Source organism: Petromyzon marinus, unplaced genomic scaffold (assembly GCF_048934315.1).
Source record: "Petromyzon marinus isolate PM22_M1 ecotype Great Lakes invasive population unplaced genomic scaffold, UKy_Petmar_22M1.pri1.0 PM_G_Scaffold_24, whole genome shotgun sequence".
In the NCBI taxonomy this organism is placed as follows: Eukaryota; Metazoa; Chordata; class Hyperoartia; order Petromyzontiformes; family Petromyzontidae; genus Petromyzon; species Petromyzon marinus.
This window is the reverse complement of record NW_027422806.1, coordinates 2,256,355-2,274,944: the sequence shown is the minus strand read 5'-3', so window position 1 is coordinate 2,274,944 and position 18,590 is coordinate 2,256,355. Positions and strand designations below refer to the sequence as shown.

At 49.5% G+C, this 18,590-nt stretch overlaps 1 protein-coding gene across 1 annotated transcript in view; it reads right to left on the bottom strand.

The window, feature by feature from the left end:
- The window catches only part of LOC142913317 (synaptonemal complex protein 1-like), a 69,248-nt gene extending 50,941 nt beyond the window's left edge, over window positions 1–18,307 (bottom strand). The window contains exons 1-5 of the mRNA XM_076060850.1: window positions 18,200–18,307; window positions 16,233–16,306; window positions 6,565–6,729; window positions 4,066–4,133; window positions 2,675–2,779 (exon numbers count right to left, since the gene is read on the bottom strand). Of these exons, the coding sequence (XP_075916965.1) occupies window positions 2,675–2,779; window positions 4,066–4,133; window positions 6,565–6,729; window positions 16,233–16,306; window positions 18,200–18,260 (473 nt within the window). The 5' untranslated portion in view covers window positions 18,261–18,307. The remainder of the gene's footprint in view (window positions 1–2,674; window positions 2,780–4,065; window positions 4,134–6,564; window positions 6,730–16,232; window positions 16,307–18,199) is intronic.
- Window positions 18,308–18,590: the final 283 nt, after the last annotated feature.

Here is an 18,590-nt window from a genome sequence, read left to right as displayed (position 1 = left end):
CTGGTCAATGTGTACCGACCATACTTCACCACGCTGGTCAATGTGTTCTGACCATACTTCACCACGCTGGTCAATGTGTACTGACCATACTTCACCACCCTGGTCAATGTGAACTGACCATACTTCACCACCCTGGTCAATGTGTACTGACCATACTTCACCACCCTGGTCAATGTGACCTGACCATACTTCACCACGCTGGTCAATGTGTACTGACCATACTTCACCACCCTGGTCAATGTGGACTGACCATACTTCACCACCCTGGTCAATGTGACCTGACCATACTTCACGCTGGTCAATGTGACCTGACCATACTTCACCACGCTGGTCAATGTGACCTGACCATACTTCACCACCCTGGTCAATGTGACCTGACCATACTTCACCACTCTGGTCAATGTGTACTGACCATACTTCACCACCCTGGTCAATGTGTACTGACCATACTTCACCACTCTGGTCAATGCGGACTGACCATACTTCACCATGCTGGTCAATGTGTACTGACCATACTTCACCACCCTGGTCAATGTGTACTGACCATACTTCACCACGCTGGTCAATGTGAACTGACCATACTTCACCACGCTGGTCAATGTGTACTGACCATACTTCACCACCCTGGTCAATGTGACCTGACCATACTTCACCACGCTGGTCAATGTGACCTGACCATACTTCACCACTCTGGTCAATGTGTACTGACCATACTTCACCACGCTGGTCAATGTGAACTGACCATACTTCACCACTCTGGTCAATGTGTACTGACCATACTTCACCACCCTGGTCAATGTGTACTGACCATTCTTCACCACGCTGGTCAATGTGACCTGACCATACTTCACCACCCTGGTCAATGTGTACTGACCATACTTCACCACCCTGGTCAATGTGGACTGACCATACTTCACCAATCTGGTCAATGTGTACTGACCATACTTCACCACTCTGGTCAATGTGGACTGACCATACTTCACCACGCTGGTCAATGTGACCTGACCATACTTCACCACCCTGGTCAATGTGTACTGACCATACTTCACCACCCTGGTCAATGTGACCTGACCATACTTCACCACGCTGGTCAATGTGTACTGACCATACTTCACCACCCTGGTCAATGTGGACTGACCATACTTCACCACCCTGGTCAATGTGACCTGACCATACTTCACGCTGGTCAATGTGACCTGACCATACTTCACCACGCTGGTCAATGTGACCTGACCATACTTCACCACCCTGGTCAATGTGACCTGACCATACTTCACCACTCTGGTCAATGTGTACTGACCATACTTCACCACCCTGGTCAATGTGTACTGACCATACTTCACCACTCTGGTCAATGCGGACTGACCATACTTCACCATGCTGGTCAATGTGTACTGACCATACTTCACCACCCTGGTCAATGTGTACTGACCATACTTCACCACGCTGGTCAATGTGAACTGACCATACTTCACCACGCTGGTCAATGTGTACTGACCATACTTCACCACCCTGGTCAATGTGACCTGACCATACTTCACCACGCTGGTCAATGTGACCTGACCATACTTCACCACTCTGGTCAATGTGTACTGACCATACTTCACCACGCTGGTCAATGTGAACTGACCATACTTCACCACTCTGGTCAATGTGTACTGACCATACTTCACCACCCTGGTCAATGTGTACTGACCATTCTTCACCACGCTGGTCAATGTGACCTGACCATACTTCACCACCCTGGTCAATGTGTACTGACCATACTTCACCACCCTGGTCAATGTGGACTGACCATACTTCACCAATCTGGTCAATGTGTACTGACCATACTTCACCACTCTGGTCAATGTGGACTGACCATACTTCACCACGCTGGTCAATGTGACCTGACCATACTTCACCACTCTGGTCAATGTGTACTGACCATACTTCACCACGCTGGTCAATGTGTACTGACCATACTTCACCACGCTGGTCAATGTGACCTGACCATACTTCACCACCCTGGTCAATGTGTACTGACCATACTTCACCACCCTGGTCAATGTGTACTGACCATACTTCACCACCCTGGTCAATGTGTAATGACCATACTTCACCACGCTGGTCAATGTGTACTGACCATACTTCACCACTCTGGTCAATGTGACCTGACCATACTTCACCACGCTGGTCAATGTGTACTGACCATACTTCACCACCCTGGTCAATGTGTACTGACCATACATCACCACCCTGGTCAAAGTGACCTGATCATACTTCACCACTCTGGTCAATGTGTACTGACCATACTTCACCACGCTGGTCAATGTGACCTGACCATACTTCACCACGCTGGTCAATGTGTACTGACCATACTTCACCACTCTGGTCAATGTGTACTGACCATATTTCACCACGCTGGTCAATGCGACCTGACCATACTTCACCACGCTGGTCAATGTGTACTGACCATACTTCACCACTCTCGTCAATGTGTACTGACCATACTTCACCACCCTGGTCAATGTGTACTGACCATACTTCACCACGCTGGTCAATGTGTACTGACCATACTTCACCACTCTGGTCAATGTGACCTGACCATACTTCACCACCCTGGTCAATGTGTACTGACCATACTTCACCACCCTGGTCAATGTGTAATGACCATACGTGTAACACCGGCAACGTCCAATGGTCGGCAAATGTTGAGAATGTACCTCTGGTTAATGTTTGTTGCACTGAAGAGGACTGGCCCTTCAGATCGTCACACATCTGCCTGGTGGCACGGATCCTTACGGACACGGGCACATTGCAAGGACGGCGGGTCAGAAAACCTTCGTAGGAACGTATCCGCCATTTTAAGGCAAAGCGCATTGCAGATGAAGATATTCTTGGTTCTTTCGGTGAAGTCACGTAGAAGGGAAACAACAAAATAAAAACTCACCGTGATTTTGTTGTTTTCTGTGACTTTACCGAAAGAACCAAAGAACGTGAATTCCTGCAGTCGCGAAAGTTTTTAAAATGAAAATGCAGAGAGGATGTTGGTGTCATCAACAAGTCGCTCGTTTGTTCTGCCGGCGTGACCTCTGACCTCCACCCAGTAGTCCACTCAGGGGCGGAGCAACAGGGGGGAATGGGGGGGGGTCAGCCCCCCCCCTGAAAATTTGGGGAAGTCGGTAAATCGGGATAACCGGATATCCGGCTGCTGCAAAATGCCGCAGGCTGCCACCTTGTGATGCCACCTTGTGTGCTGCCCTGCAGGCTGTCACCTTGTGCTGCCCTGCAGGCTGTCACCTTGTGCTGCCCTGTAGGCTGCCACCTCGTGTGCTGCCCTGCAGGCTACCACCTTGTGTGCTGCCCTGCAGGCTACCACCTCGTGTGCTGCCCTCCAGGCTACCACCTTATGATGTCACCTTGTGCTGCCCTGCAGACTGCCACCTTGTGCTGCTGCCCTGCAGGCTGCCACCTTGTGATGTCACCTTGTGTGCTGCCACCTCGTGCTGCCCTACAGGCTGCCACCTTGTGCTGCCCTGCAGGCTGCCACCTTGTGTGCTGCCCTGCAGGCTGTCACCTTGTGCTGCCCTGCAGGCTACCACCTTGTGCTGCCACCTTGTGATGTCACCTTGTGATGTCACCTCGTGCTGCCCTGCAGGCTGCCACCTTGTGCTGCCCTGCAGGCTGCCACCTTGTGCTGCTGCCCTGCAGGCTGCCACCTTGTGTGCTGCCCTGCAGGCTGCTTGAGCGGCAGCCTTGCGAACTTATCGAACTTACTGGCCACGTCGGCGGCTCCGACCTATTAATAAACTCCGCAGCTCAAATCCAATAATTAGTTTTATACATTTGTGGTGCCCATTGGAAAACACAAACACACTGAGATATCTCAGAATGTTGAAGTCAGCAACCCCCCCAAAGTCAAATCCTGGCTCCTCGCCCCTGAGTCCACCGGACATCTCTGAAATCTACCGGACATTTGTTACAAAAAAAAAGAGCTTCATTGCTCTTAGGGTTTCTCCAGTAAGTTGAGGAACCTAAACAGAGGACAGAGATGACATTCGAGGGAAATGAATAACTTCTTACTTCTCCATTAAATCTCCTTTGATGTCAATCACGTCTTGAAGTTGCGTGCTGAGGTGTACATTTTCAAGCTGAAAGGAAACACGACACACACACTTCGCTGAGGTGACGCATACCGCTTCAACACAGTTGTCTGATAATTGTTATCTGACACACAGCACTGATAATGACGTTCGGGTTTCATAAAGCATCGTCAATCATGCAGACAAAGCGATCGCCGAGGAACCACAGACACGAATCTTATTGCTGTCCAGTTGAAGCTACAAACAGATCAGAAGCACCTTTAAATCATTGTCTTGGCAAACCAAGTGTTTCTCTATTTTAGTTAACAATGACGAATGATGAGTGGACACAATTACCAATCATAATGATGACTATGGGGAATCCACAAAAACAACCTAATCGTGATTATAACCAGACGAAATTAATGAGTCTGAAACAATATGCAGACTAAGATAATGTAGCAACGTTATTTGAGATGCCACTGCATCTCCCATTGAGCACGGTTGGCTACGTACGGTGTGAAAGAAGTTCAACATACACACACGTAGCACGGTTGGCTACGTACGGTGTGAAAGAAGTTCAACAAACACACACATAGCACGGTTGGCTACGTACGGTGTGAAAGATGTTCAACATACACACACACGTAGCACGGTTGGCTGCGTACGGTGTGAAAGAAGTTCAACATACACACAGTGCACTGAGGAAAACCAAACCTGATCATTGGCTACGTGTCTACGTCAAAAGATTGATGAAGTTTACCGATTAGCTGACAATAAATGTTTGGGTTTGGAGAAATGAGGAGCCACTCACACCAACATTGAATGAAAGCGTTTCACTGCTTTAGTCGACAGGACTAAGATATTTATTTTTGGTTCTTTCGGTAAAGTCACCACGTAGAAGGGAAACAATAAAGTAATAAAAAAATAAAACAATAAAATTCTCACGACGTTTCGACGGCAACACAAGCAATCATCGTCAGGTGTGAAAACCACAGCAAGAAAATTTTAAAAAAGTGGCGGTGACATTTTTTTCTTGCAGTGGTTTTCACACCTGATGATGATCGCTTGCGTTGCAGTCGAAACGTCGTGAGAATTTTATTGTTTTAAATTTTTATTATTTTATTTTTTCCCTTCTACGTGGCGACTTTACCGAAAGAATCAAGAAGAAGACGAAGAAGAGATTTGAAGTTTACGTCACTGCAGGAATCCATAATCTTTGGTTCATTCGGTAAAGTCACCACCACGTAGAAGGGAAACAATAAAATAATAAAAAATATAAAACAATAAAAGTCTCACGACGTTTCGACTGCAACACAAGCAATCATCATCAGGTGTGAAAACCACAGCAAGAATTTTTTTTTAAAGAGCGGCGGTGAAAATTGTTTTCTTGCTGTGGTTTTCACACCTGACGATGATCGCTTGCGTTGCAGTCGAAACGTCGTGATAATTTGATCGTTTTACATTTTTATTATTTTATTGTTTCCCTTCTACGTGGCGGTAACTTTACCGAAAGAACCAAGAATATGAATCCCTGCAGTCACGAAATATTTAAATAAAAATTTAATAAGACTAAGAGATTTGAAGTTTTTCGTCACCGCAGGAATCCACAGTCTTTGCTTTCATTCAAGTAAAGTCGCGTAGCGCGTATAAAAAAACAACACAAAATAATAAATCAAATCACGACGTTTCCATCGCGACACCACAGGCAGCGGTCGTCCTCAGGCGAAAATAAAAATTAAACCTCTTGCTGCTGCTGTTGTTGTTGTTGTGACAGGACTCTCTCGCTGGTTCAGCAGTTCCACTGCAGGGATTACTTTTTTTACCGCCCTAGGACAAAGCGCTTGAGGTGAAACGTCGTGGACATTTTATCATCTTTATACCTACCACGTGACTTTACCGAAGTAACCAAAGATTAAAGGCCAAGAGAATGACCGCGCGCAATGCACAAATACTCCGCGGAAACTCGACAAGTCGTCGGCCCGCAAACCAACTCAGCCACCCCTAGCGACAAAATGCATTCGCTTATCTCTAAATAGCAGTAACACTAAATCACTCATATTACGGGAATACAAACGCTTTATTTTTTTAAACGCAGCTACGAGGTTTTTTTTAGGGGGGGCGCATTTAGACCCGAGGGTTAAGGTCGTTTTTCCTCACCTAATTTTTAAATATCACGAGTTTAATTTAATAATAATAATGACGTACATTGTAATTACTCTCCGGATCAGCCTGCATCACAACCCCGCGAACCACCCGGAGGAGCATGGAGGACCACCGGTGGTACGGGGGAGGGAAGGAGGGTGACCACACTGTGAGAAGCACTGCTTTAGAGAAATAAGACCACTTACTGCTGCTGCTGTTGCCCACCTGTGTTACTCACAGCCCTGAGGACCACCCGGAGGAGCGTGGTGGACCACCGGTGATACCGGGGGTGAGTGACCACACTGAGAAGCACTGCTTTAGAGAAATGAGACCACTTACTGCTGCTGCTACCCACCTGTGTTTGTCGAGTTGATTTCTGCAGAGCGTCGGCCGTCTCCTGGGCCATTCTGACAGCTTCCTCCTTTTTGCTGAGCTCAGAGTGAACTCTGACCTTCCACATGTTCAACTTGTTCATTTCACAGCGCAAAGAATTGTACGTCCTTGACACGTGATCTTTATTCTGCGAAGAAAAAAAAACAACCAAACACAACACACGGCATGAGGAGCGTGTGTCAGCAGCTTCCCAAGCCGTAGTGTCGTGAACACATCAAGATTTTCCGCTGCCCGATGACCGATTATTCGCGATAAACGTTCTTGGGTTGGCTCGCGTAAGTGTGTGTCGTTACCCTCCACCACCCGACCCAGCCAGTGAGGTTTGTCACGTAAACAAAACGCGCCAGTGAATTACTACTTCGGCCCACCGGTGTGTCGGAGAGTAAATCCACAACATTTACACATTCATACTTTACGCGATATAACCCAAAAAACATTTATTATACGAATATAATTGGTCGCGAAAGCCTACGTGTTGAACTGATTATTATTACTCCATTTCAACCGAAAACTCGATCAAGTCATGTACAAGAACAAATACACGTTTTTTATTTTTTTTAATTAACTTTCCCTTAAAACGTCTTTGCCAAGTGCTGTGAATGTAAAAAGGTTTAAGGCGCAGATCTGAAATTGTTTGATCGTAATCACTGCTGGCAAAAGGGCCTCCACTAGAGGGCGCTCAGTAGAGGCTGAACTCTTCCACGCTGTTCAAGACGTCTTGGAAGAGAAACCCTCACTAGGGGCTGAACTCTTCCACGCTGGGGAGACGTCTTGGTAGAGAAACCCTCACTAGGGGCTGAACTCTTCCACGCTGTTCAAGACGTCTTGGAAGTGAAACCCTCACTAGGGGCTGAACTCTTCCACGCTGGGGAGACGTCTTGGTAGAGAAACCCTCACTAGAGGCTGAACTCTTCCACGCTGTTCAAGACGTCTAGGAAGAGAAACCCTCCCTAGGGGCTGAACTCTTCCACGCTGTTCAAGACGTCTTGGTAGAGAAACCCTCACTAGGGGCTGAACTCTTCCACGCTGTTCAAGACGTCTTGGAAGTGAAACCCTCACTAGGGGCTGAACTCTTCCACGCTGGGGAGACGTCTTGGTAGAGAAACCCTCACTAGGGGCTGAACTCTTCCACGCTGTTCAAGACGTCTTGGTAGAGAAACCCTCACTAGGGGCTGAACTCTTCCACGCTGTTCAAGACGTCTTGGAAGTGAAACCCTCACTAGGGGCTGAACTCTTCCATGCTGGGAAGACGTCTTGGTAGAGAAACCCTCACTAGAGGCTGAACTCTTCCACGCTGTTCAAGACGTCTTGGAAGAGAAACCCTCCCTAGGGGCTGAACTCTTCCACGCTGGGGAGACGTCTTGGTAGAGAAACCCTCACTAGAGGCTGAACTCTTCCACGCTGTTCAAGACGTCTAGGAAGAGAAACCCTCCCTAGGGGCTGAACTCTTCCACGCTGTTCAAGACGTCTTGGTAGAGAAACCCTCACTAGGGGCTGAACTCTTCCACGCTGTTCAAGACGTCTTGGAAGTGAAACCCTCACTAGGGGCTGAACTCTTCCACGCTGGGGAGACGTCTTGGTAGAGAAACCCTCACTAGGGGCTGAACTCTTCCACGCTGTTCAAGACGTCTTGGTAGAGAAACCCTCACTAGGGGCTGAACTCTTCCACGCTGTTCAAGACGTCTTGGAAGTGAAACCCTCACTAGGGGCTGAACTCTTCCACGCTGGGAAGACGTCTTGGTAGAGAAACCCTCACTAGAGGCTGAACTCTTCCACGCTGTTCAAGACGTCTTGGAAGAGAAACCCTCCCTAGGGGCTGAACTCTTCCACGCTGGGGAGACGTCTTGGTAGAGAAACCCTCACTAGGGGCTGAACTCTTCCACGCAGTTCAAGACGTCTTAGAAGTGAAACCCTCACTAGGGGCTGAACTCTTCCACGCTGGGGAGACGTCTTGGTAGAGAAACCCTCACTAGGGGCTGAACTCTTCCACGCTGTTCAAGACGTCTTGGAAGAGAAACCCTCACTAGGGGCTGAACTCTTCCACGCTGTTCAAGACGTCTTGGTAGAGAAACCCTCACTAGGGGCTGCACTCTTCCACGCTGTTCAAGACGTCTTGGAAGAGAAACCCTCACTAGGGGCTGAACTCTTCCACGCTGTTCAAGACGTCTTGGTAGAGAAACCCTCACTAGGGGCTGAACTCTTCCACGCTGTTCAAGACGTCTTGGTAGAGAAACCCTCACTAGGGGCTGAACTCTTCCACGCTGTTCAAGACGTCTTGGAAGAGAAACCCTCACTAGGGGCTAAACTCTTCCACGCTGTTCAAGACGTCTTGGTAGAGAAACCCTCACTAGGGGCTGAACTCTTCCACGCTGTTCAAGACGTCTTGGAAGAGAAACCCTCACTAGGGGCTGAACTCTTCCACGCTGGGGAGACGTCTTGGAAGAGAAACCCTCACTAGGGGCTGAACTCTTCCACGCTGTTCAAGACGTCTTGGAAGAGAAACCCTCACTAGGGGCTGATCTCTTCCACGCAGTTCAAAACGTTTTGGTAGAGAAACCCTCACTAGGGGCTGAACTCTTCCACGCTGTTCAAGACGTCTTGGAAGTGAAACCCTCACTAGGGGCTGAACTCTTCCACGCTGTTCAAGAAGTTTTGGTAGAGAAACCCTCACTAGGGGCTGAACTCTTCCACGCTGTTCAAGACGTCTTGGAAGTGAAACCCTCACTAGGGGCTGAACTCTTCCACGCTGGGGAGACGTCTTGGTAGAGAAACCCTCACTAGGGGCTGAACTCTTCCACGCTGTTCAAGACGTCTTGGAAGAGAAACCCTCACTAGGGGCTGAACTCTTCCACGCTGTTCAAGACGTCTTGGTAGAGAAACCCTCACTAGGGGCTGAACTCTTCCACGCTGTTCAAGACGTCTTGGAAGAGAAACCCTCACTAGGGGCTGAACTCTTCCACGCTGGGGAGACGTCTTGGAAGAGAAACCCTCACTAGGGGCTGAACTCTTCCACGCTGTTCAAGACGTCTTGGAAGAGAAACCCTCACTAGGGGCTGATCTCTTCCACGCAGTTCAAAACGTTTTGGTAGAGAAACCCTCACTAGGGGCTGAACTCTTCCACGCTGTTCAAGACGTCTTGGAAGTGAAACCCTCACTAGGGGCTGAACTCTTCCACGCTGTTCAAGAAGTTTTGGTAGAGAAACCCTCACTAGGGGCTGAACTCTTCCACGCTGTTCAAGACGTCTTGGAAGTGAAACCCTCACTAGGGGCTGAACTCTTCCACGCTGGGGAGACGTCTTGGTAGAGAAACCCTCACTAGGGGCTGAACTCTTCCACGCTGTTCAAGACGTCTTGGAAGAGAAACCCTCACTAGGGGCTGAACTCTTCCACGCTGTTCAAGACGTCTTGGTAGAGGAACCCTCATTAGGGGCTGAACTCTTCCACGCTGTTCAAGACGTCTTGGAAGTGAAACCCTCACTAAGGGCTGCACTCTTCCACGCTGTTCAAGACGTCTTGGAAGAGAAACCCTCACTAGGGGCTGAACTCTTCCACGCTGTTCAAGACGTCTTGGTAGAGAAACCCTCACTAGGGGCTGAACTCTTCCACGCTGTTCAAGACGTCTTGGTAGAGAAACCCTCACTAGGGGCTGAACTCTTCCACGCTGTTCAAGACGTCTTGGAAGAGAAACCCTCACTAGGGGCTGAACCCTTCCACGCTGTTCAAGACGTCTTGGTAGAGAAACCCTCACTAGGGGCTGAACTCTTCCACGCTGTTCAAGACGTCTTGGAAGAGAAACCCTCACTAGGGGCTGAACTCTTCCACGCTGAAGAGACGTCTTGGAAGAGAAACCCTCACTAGGGGCTGAACTCTTCCACGCTGTTCAAGACGTCTTGGAAGAGAAACCCTCACTAGGGGCTGAACTCTTCCACGCAGTTCAAAACGTTTTGGTAGAGAAACCCTCACTAGGGGCTGAACTCTTCCACGCTGTTCAAGACGTCTTGGAAGTGAAACCCTCACTAGGGGCTGAACTCTTCCACGCTGTTCAAGAAGTTTTGGTAGAGAAACCCTCACTAGGGGCTGAACTCTTCCACGCTGGGGAGACGTCTTGGTAGAGAAACCCTCACTAGGGGCTGAACTCTTCCACGCTGTTCAAGACGTCTTGGTAGAGGAACCCTCACTAGGGGCTGAACTCTTCCACGCTGGTCAAGACGTCTTGGTAGAGGAACCCTCACTAGGGGCTGAACTCTTCCACGCTGTTCAAGACGTCTTGGAAGTGAAACCCTCACTAGGGGCTGAACTCTTCCACGCTGTTCAAGACGTCTTGGAAGTGAAACCCGCACTAGGGGCTGAACTCTTCCACGCTGTTCAAGACGTCTTGGTAGAGAAACCCTCACTAGGGGCTGAACGCTTCCACGCTGTTCAAGACGTCTTAAAGAAAGAGAAACCCTCACTAGGGGCTGAACTCTTCCACGCTGTTCAAGACGTCTTGGTAGAGAAACCCTCACTAGGGGCTGAACTCTTCCACGCTGTTCAAGACGTCTTGGAAGAGAAACCCTCACTAGGGGCTGAACTCTTCCACGCTGTTCAAGACGTCTTGGTAGAGAAACCCTCACTAGGGGCTGAACTCTTCCACGCTGTTCAAGACGTCTTAAAGGAAGAGAAACCTTCACTAGGGGCTGAACTCTTCCACGCTGTTCAAGACGTCTTGGTAGAGAAACGCTCACTAGGGGCTGAACTCTTCCACGCTGTTCAAGACGTCTTGGTAGAGAAACCCTTACTAGGGGCTGAACTCTTCCACGCTGTTCAAGACGTCTTGGTAGAGAAACTCTCACTAGAGACTGAACTCTTCCACGCTGTTCAAGACGTTTTGGTAGAGAAGCCCTCACTAGGGGCTGAACTCTTCCACGCTGTTCAAGACGTCTTGGAAGTGAAACCCTCACTAGGGGCTGAACTCTTCCACGCTGTTCAAGACATTTTGGTAGAGAAACCCTCACTAGGGGCTGAACTCTTCCACGCTGGGGAGACGTCTTGGTAGAGAAACCCTCACTAGGGGCTGAACTCTTCCACGCTGTTCAAGACGTCTTGGTAGAGGAACCCTCACTAGGGGCTGAACTCTTCCACGCTGTTCAAGACGTCTTGGTAGAGAAACCCTCACTAGGGGCTGAACTCTTCCACGCTGTTCAAGACGTCTTGGAAGAGAAACCCTCACTAGGGGCTGAACTCTTCCACGCTGTTCAAGACGTCTTCGTAGAGGAACCCTCACTAGGGGCTGAACTCTTCCACGCTGTTCAAGACGTCTTGGTAGAGGAACCCTCACTAGGGGCTGAACTCTTCCACGCTGTTCAAGACGTCTTGGAAGTGAAACCCTCACTAGGGGCTGAACTCTTCCACGCTGTTCAAGACGTCTTGGAAGTGAAACCCGCACTAGGGGCTGAACTCTTCCACGCTGTTCAAGACGTCTTGGTAGAGAAACCCTCACTAGGGGCTGAACGCTTCCACGCTGTTCAAGACGTCTTAAAGGAAGAGAAACCCTCACTAGGGGATGAACTCTTCCACGCTGTTCAAGACGTCTTTGTAGAGAAACCCTCACTAGGGCTGAACTCTTCCACGCTGTTCAAGACGTCTTGGAAGAGAAACCCTCACTAGGGGCTGAACTCTTCCACGCTGTTCAAGACGTCTTGGTAGAGAAACCCTCACTAGGAGCTGAACTCTTCCACGCTGTTCAAGACGTCTTAAAGGAAGAGAAACCTTCACTAGGGGCTGAACTCTTCCACGCTGTTCAAGACGTCTTGGTAGAGAAACGCTCACTAGTGGCTGAACTCTTCCACGCTGTTCAAGACGTCTTGGTAGAGAAACCCTTACTAGGGGCTGAACTCTTCCACGCTGTTCAAGACGTCTTGGAAGAGAAACCATCACTAGGGGCTGAACTCTTCCATGCTGTTCAAGACGTCTTGGTAGAGAAACCCTCACTAGGGGCTGAACTCTTCCACGCTGTTCAAGACGTCTTGGTAGAGGAACCCTCACTAGGGGCTGAACTCTTCCACGCTGTTCAAGACGTCTTGGTAGAGAAACCCTCACTAGGGGCTGAACTCTTCCACGCTGTTCAAGACGTCTTGGAAGAGAAACCCTCACTAGGGGCTGAACTCTTCCACGCTGTTCAAGACGTCTTGGTAGAGAAACCCTCACTAGGGGCTGAACTCTTCCACGCTGTTCAAGACGTCTTGGAAGAGAAACCCTCACTAGGGGCTGAACTCATCCACGCTGTTCAAGACGTCTTAAAGGAAGAGAAACCGTCACTAGGGGCTGAACTCTTCCACGCTGTTCAAGACGTCTTGGTAGAGAAACCTTCACTAGGGCCTGAACTCTTCCACGCTGTTCAAGACGTCTTGGATGAGAAACCCTCACTAGGGGCTGAACTCTTCCACGCTGTTCAAGACATCTTGGAAGAGAAACCCTCACTAGGGGCTGAACTCTTCCACGCTGTTCAAGACGTCTTGGAAGAGAAACCCTCACTAGGGGCTGAACTCTTCCACGCTGTTCAAGACGTCTTGGTAGAGAAACCCTCACTAGGGGCTGAACTCTTCCACGCTGTTCAAGACGTTTTGGTAGAGGAACCCTCACTAGGGGCTGTACTCTTCCACGCTGTTCAAGACGTCTTGGTAGAGGAACCCTCACTAGGGGCTGTACTCTTCCACGCTGTTCAAGACATCTTGGAAGAGAAACCCTCACTAGGGGCTGAACTCTTCCACGCTGTTCAAGACGTCTTGGTAGAGAAACCCTCACTAGGGGCTGAACTCTTCCACGCTGTTCAAGACGTCTTGGAAGAGAAACCCTCACTAGGGGCTGAACTCATCCACGCTGTTCAAGACGTCTTAAAGGAAGAGAAACCGTCACTAGGGGCTGAACTCTTCCACGCTGTTCAAGACGTCTTGGTAGAGAAACCTTCACTAGGGCCTGAACTCTTCCACGCTGTTCAAGACGTCTTGGATGAGAAACCCTCACTAGGGGCTGAACTCTTCCACGCTGTTCAAGACTTCTTGGAAGGGAAACCCTCACTAGGGGCTGAACTCTTCCACGCCATTCAAGACGTCTTGGTAGAGGAACCCTCACTAGGGGCTGAACTCTTCCACGCTGTTCAAGACATCTTGGTAGAGAAACCCTCACTAGGGGCTGAACTCTTCCACGCTGTTCAAGACATCTTGGAAGAGAAACCCTCACTAGGGGCTGAACTCTTCCACGCTGTTCAAGACGTCTTGGAAGAGAAACCCTCACTAGGGGCTGAACTCTTCCACGCTGTTCAAGACGTCTTGGTAGAGAAACCCTCACTAGGGGCTGAACTCTTCCACGCTGTTCAAGACGTTTTGGTAGAGGAACCCTCACTAGGGGCTGTACTCTTCCACGCTGTTCAAGACGTCTTGGTAGAGGAACCCTCACTAGGGGCTGAACTCTTCCACGCTGTTCAAGACGTCTTGGTAGAGAAACCCTCACTAGAGACTGAACTCTTCCACGCTGTTCAAGATGTCTTGGTAGAGAAGCCCTCACTAGGGGCTGAACTCTTCCACACTGTTCAAGACGTCTTGGAAGTGAAACCCTCACTAGGGGCTGAACTCTTTCACGCTGTTCAAGACGTTTTGGTAGAGAAACCCTCACTAGGGGCTGAACTCTTCCACGCTGGGGAGACGTCTTGGTAGAGAAACCCTCACTAGGGGCTGAACTCTTCCACGCTGTTCAAGACGTCTTGGTAGAGGAACCCTCACTAGGGGCTGAACTCTTCCACGCTGTTCAAGACGTCTTGGAAGAGGAACCCTCACTAGGGGCTGAACTCTTCCACGCTGTTCAAGACGTCTTGGAAGAGGAACCCTCACTAGGGGCTGAACTCTTCCACGCTGTTCAAGACGTCTTGGTAGAGAAACCCTCACTAGGGGCTGAACTCTTCCACGCTGTTCAAGACGTCTTGGTAGAGAAACCCTCACTAGGGGCTGAACTCTTCCACGCTGTTCAAGACGTCTTGGAAGAGAAACCCTCACTAGGGGCTGAACTCTTCCACGCTGTTCAAGACGTCTTGGAAGAGAAACCCTCACTAGGGGCTGAACTCTTCCACGCTGTTCAAGACGTCTTGGTAGAGAAACCCTCACTAGGGGCTGAACTCTTCCACGCTGTTCAAGACGTCTTGGTAGAGAAACCCTCACTAGGGGCTGAACTCTTCCACGCTGTTCAAGACGTCTTGGAAGAGAAACCCTCACTAGGGGCTGAACTCTTCCACGCTGTTCAAGACGTCTTGGTAGAGAAACCCTCACTAGGGGCTGAACTCTTCCACGCTGTTCAAGACGTCTTGGAAGAGAAACCCTCACTAGGGGCTGAACTCTTCCACGCTGTTCAAGACGTCTTGGTAGAGAAACCCTCACTAGGGGCTGAACTCTTCCACGCTGTTCAAGACGTCTTGGAAGAGAAACCCTCACAAGGGGCTGAACTCTTCCACGCTGTTCAAGACGTCTTGGAATTGAAACCCTCACTAGGGGCTGAACTCTTCCACGCCATTCAAGACGTCTTGGTAGAGGAACCCTCACTAGGGGCTGAACTCTTCCACGCTGTTCAAGACGTCTTGGTAGAGAAACCCTCACTCGGGGCTGAACTCTTCCACGCTGTTCAAGACATCTTGGAAAAGAAACCCTCACTAGGGGCTGAACTCTTCCACGCTGTTCAAGACATCTTGGTAGAGGAACCCTCACTAGGGGCTGAACTCTTCCACGCTGTTCAAGACATCTTGGTAGAGAAACCCTCACTAGAGACTGAACTCTTCCACGCTGTTCAAGATGTCTTGGTAGAGAAACCCTCACTAGAGACTGAACTCTTCCACGCTGTTCAAGATGTCTTGGTAGAGAAGCCCTCACTAGGGGCTGAACTCTTCCACGCTGTTCAAGACGTCTTGGTAGAGAAACCCTCACTAGGGGCTGAACTCCTCCACGCTGGGGAGACGTCTTGGAAGTGATGGTAGTACCCACACTTTACCCCACCACATGCTGCCTGCCATTCAACTGCGGTGTACCAATATATACTGCAGAGTGGACAGAGGTGGGACATTGTAAACACGTGCCTATTAAACCTGGCACGCCTGGACATCACGACCTTGTGGACCGCAAGTCCAGCGTGCTGAACCATTGCGCACCGTGGCAGCAGCCCCAAGCTTCGTGAAACTAAATAAATTTTCACTTGAAGCTTTCGCGACTGCAGTGATTCACATTCTCGATTCTTTCGGTAAAGTCACCGCCAAGTAGAAAGGGAAACAATAAAATAATAAAAATATAAAACAATTGAATTATCACGACATTTCGACTGCAACACAAGCAGCGATCATCATCAGGTGTGAAAACCACAGCAAGAAAATTTGAAAAAAGTTTTTTTTAAACGTCAGTACCACGGAGATCGATTTGGAAGCTTGTTCAGATGTTTGAAACGTCGCGAGAATTTTATTGTTTTATATTTTGATTATTGTATTGTTTCCCTTCTACGTGGTGACTTTACCGAAAGAACCGAGAATATGAAACTAGATGAATCGGTATTTTCTTAGAATGACCGTATTATTAATGTGAAATAACGATGCACATCTGTGTGATCAGCGAGTCATCTTGCCTCTTGCCAATCAAGCGGCAGCGGCGGCGGCGTGCTCTGCCGAGGTTGATGCTGCTCAGTGATGTTTGCTTGAGCTGCGAACAAAAATTGCGCACAATTAAGTTAAAGTACATCATAGATTTAAAGCTTTCGTGACTGCTAGGATCCATACTCTTTGGTTCTATTGGTTCTATTGGGTTTATTTTCACCTACGTGACTTTACCCAATAGAACCAAAGAGTATTAAAGTACATCGTTCATAATAGCACCGCACGAGATGTACATTGGTACACGTTGACACACGTATCGCTTTTTAGAACTTTCCAACTGAGGTTTAGTGCTCAGCTCAGTCGGGGTGTCTGTCGGCAATGAGAGGTTATGATGAGCATCATAAATATGAATAAATCTTCAGTAAAACTGCGTTCTGATATAAAGTGCTTGCCCTGTAGAAAAATCGGCGAACTGACCAAAAGCTTTTTTCCAAAAAAACTTTGGAGACAAAAGCCAGCGTTAAAGGAACCCATCAACTAAACGAAACTAAACTTGTTATTTTACCACGTAAGAGCCCGCTCGGATACGTAGCTCTTGTTCAGAAGCGACCTGGCCACAGTTGATAAGCTCAACAAAGTGGTTCATCACCACGTGTCAATGTATATCAGCCGCATTACTCTTAAACGTCACGTTTTTCTAAATGCGCGGGGAAACAACGCAGGCCATGGAGCAACATCAACACCGCCGTGGGGAGAACGCGCAAACTTTCAAACGCACGGGCGTCAGGGGTCGGGATCGAACCCACGACCCTCCTGCGTACCAGGCGAGGTAGTTAACATCTCCTAGCCACCGTGATGATGATAAGAGAGAGACACGCAAACTCCAAATACACAGCAACAGGCGTCAGGGTCGGGATCGAACCCACGACCTCCTGCGTACCGGGCGAGGTAGTTAACGTCTCCTAGCCAACGCGGTCCACCTGCCCTAGGCACGCACACCTAGGCCGAGCCGCTTTTCATCGCGACGTGACGGACGTACCGCCTCTTGCGTTCCTGGGGCAAGCGCTGCCTAACCATCGTTATCGTCAATGACTAAGCAGAGCGCCGCACCGTAGTTCTGACGTCAAACGCCGGTTGAAAAGCGCAAGCGGAATTCGTGCTCGGCGATCAATGTGGACATCGGAGGATTGAGATCGTTTTAAGTAAAATAAGCGGCGCGATTGGTTTACAGATCGGAGCCAGGCGATACACGGGGCCATGATCTACAGCTGAAACGAATACCTTGACCTTGGCGGTGTCACTTGACCATGACCAAGTTGACTGACCTTGCAATAGCGTCCTCTGTGCTTGACCTTGTTGAACCTGTCCAGTTTCACCACGACCCACTTGACCTTGTCCAAGTTGACCCCAAGCGTGACCCAATGGCTCCTGGACTTGGCCCAGTGGACAGTGAGATTGCCTTGGCTGACTCAGGCCCTGATTAGGTTGACCTCGGCCTTGCCCCAGCAGACCATGGGCGTGCCCTGACAGTCCCTGGCCCTGCTCGGGTTGACGCTGACCCTGTTTTGGCTGAGTCTGACCTCGGCCCAATTGGGGTTTTTTTTTCCCGTCGTGATATTGGCTCTGCCCTGGCTGATTGTGGCCTTGAATTGCCACTCCGTCGCCTTCCCCCGGCTGACCCTGCCCTTTATTACCCCAACCTTGAGTCGATGGCCCCTGCCCTGGCTGATTGTGGCCTTGAATTGCCACTCCGTCGCCTTCCCCCGGCTGACCCTGCCCTTTATTACCCCAACCTTGAACCGATGGCCCCTGGATTTGCCCCCCAGATTGACCTTCACCTTGTCCCATCTGACACCACCCGTGACCCAACATCACCTGGAATGGCCCCGTTTGACCGCGACCTTGCCCTGGCTGACTCTGGCCACGGCTCGATGGCTCCCGGACCTGCCTAGATTGACGGTGACCTCGTTCATTCTCTGAAACACTGCCCAAGATGCACCGTATTTTGAAGTCGGGGAGCGTGGAAAAACTGCTGCCCAAATTTCGGCCGAAGGTTTCATTGTCGTTCCCCTCCATGTTGTATTCTTTGCACACTCCTCAGATAGCCATCTTCCTGCATGACGCACAGACACCGTGTATGTGCACGCAAGAAAAAAAAACAAATGTGGAATTTATTAAGACAGCGCCACTGCTGCAGAGCAATCCAGATGGCACCAGCGAGATCTCTCGGCAAAGCAACTTACAAGTTTAAATGGGAATCATTTTTTTTTAATTGCCACCGTCTGTTTACGCTGTAGCGTTAATGGAGGTGGGGGCAAACAGCGTTATTGCTGCAATTTTTACATTTTTCAAAAATACGAATGCAACAAGTTTCCCAATACGTCAATCGG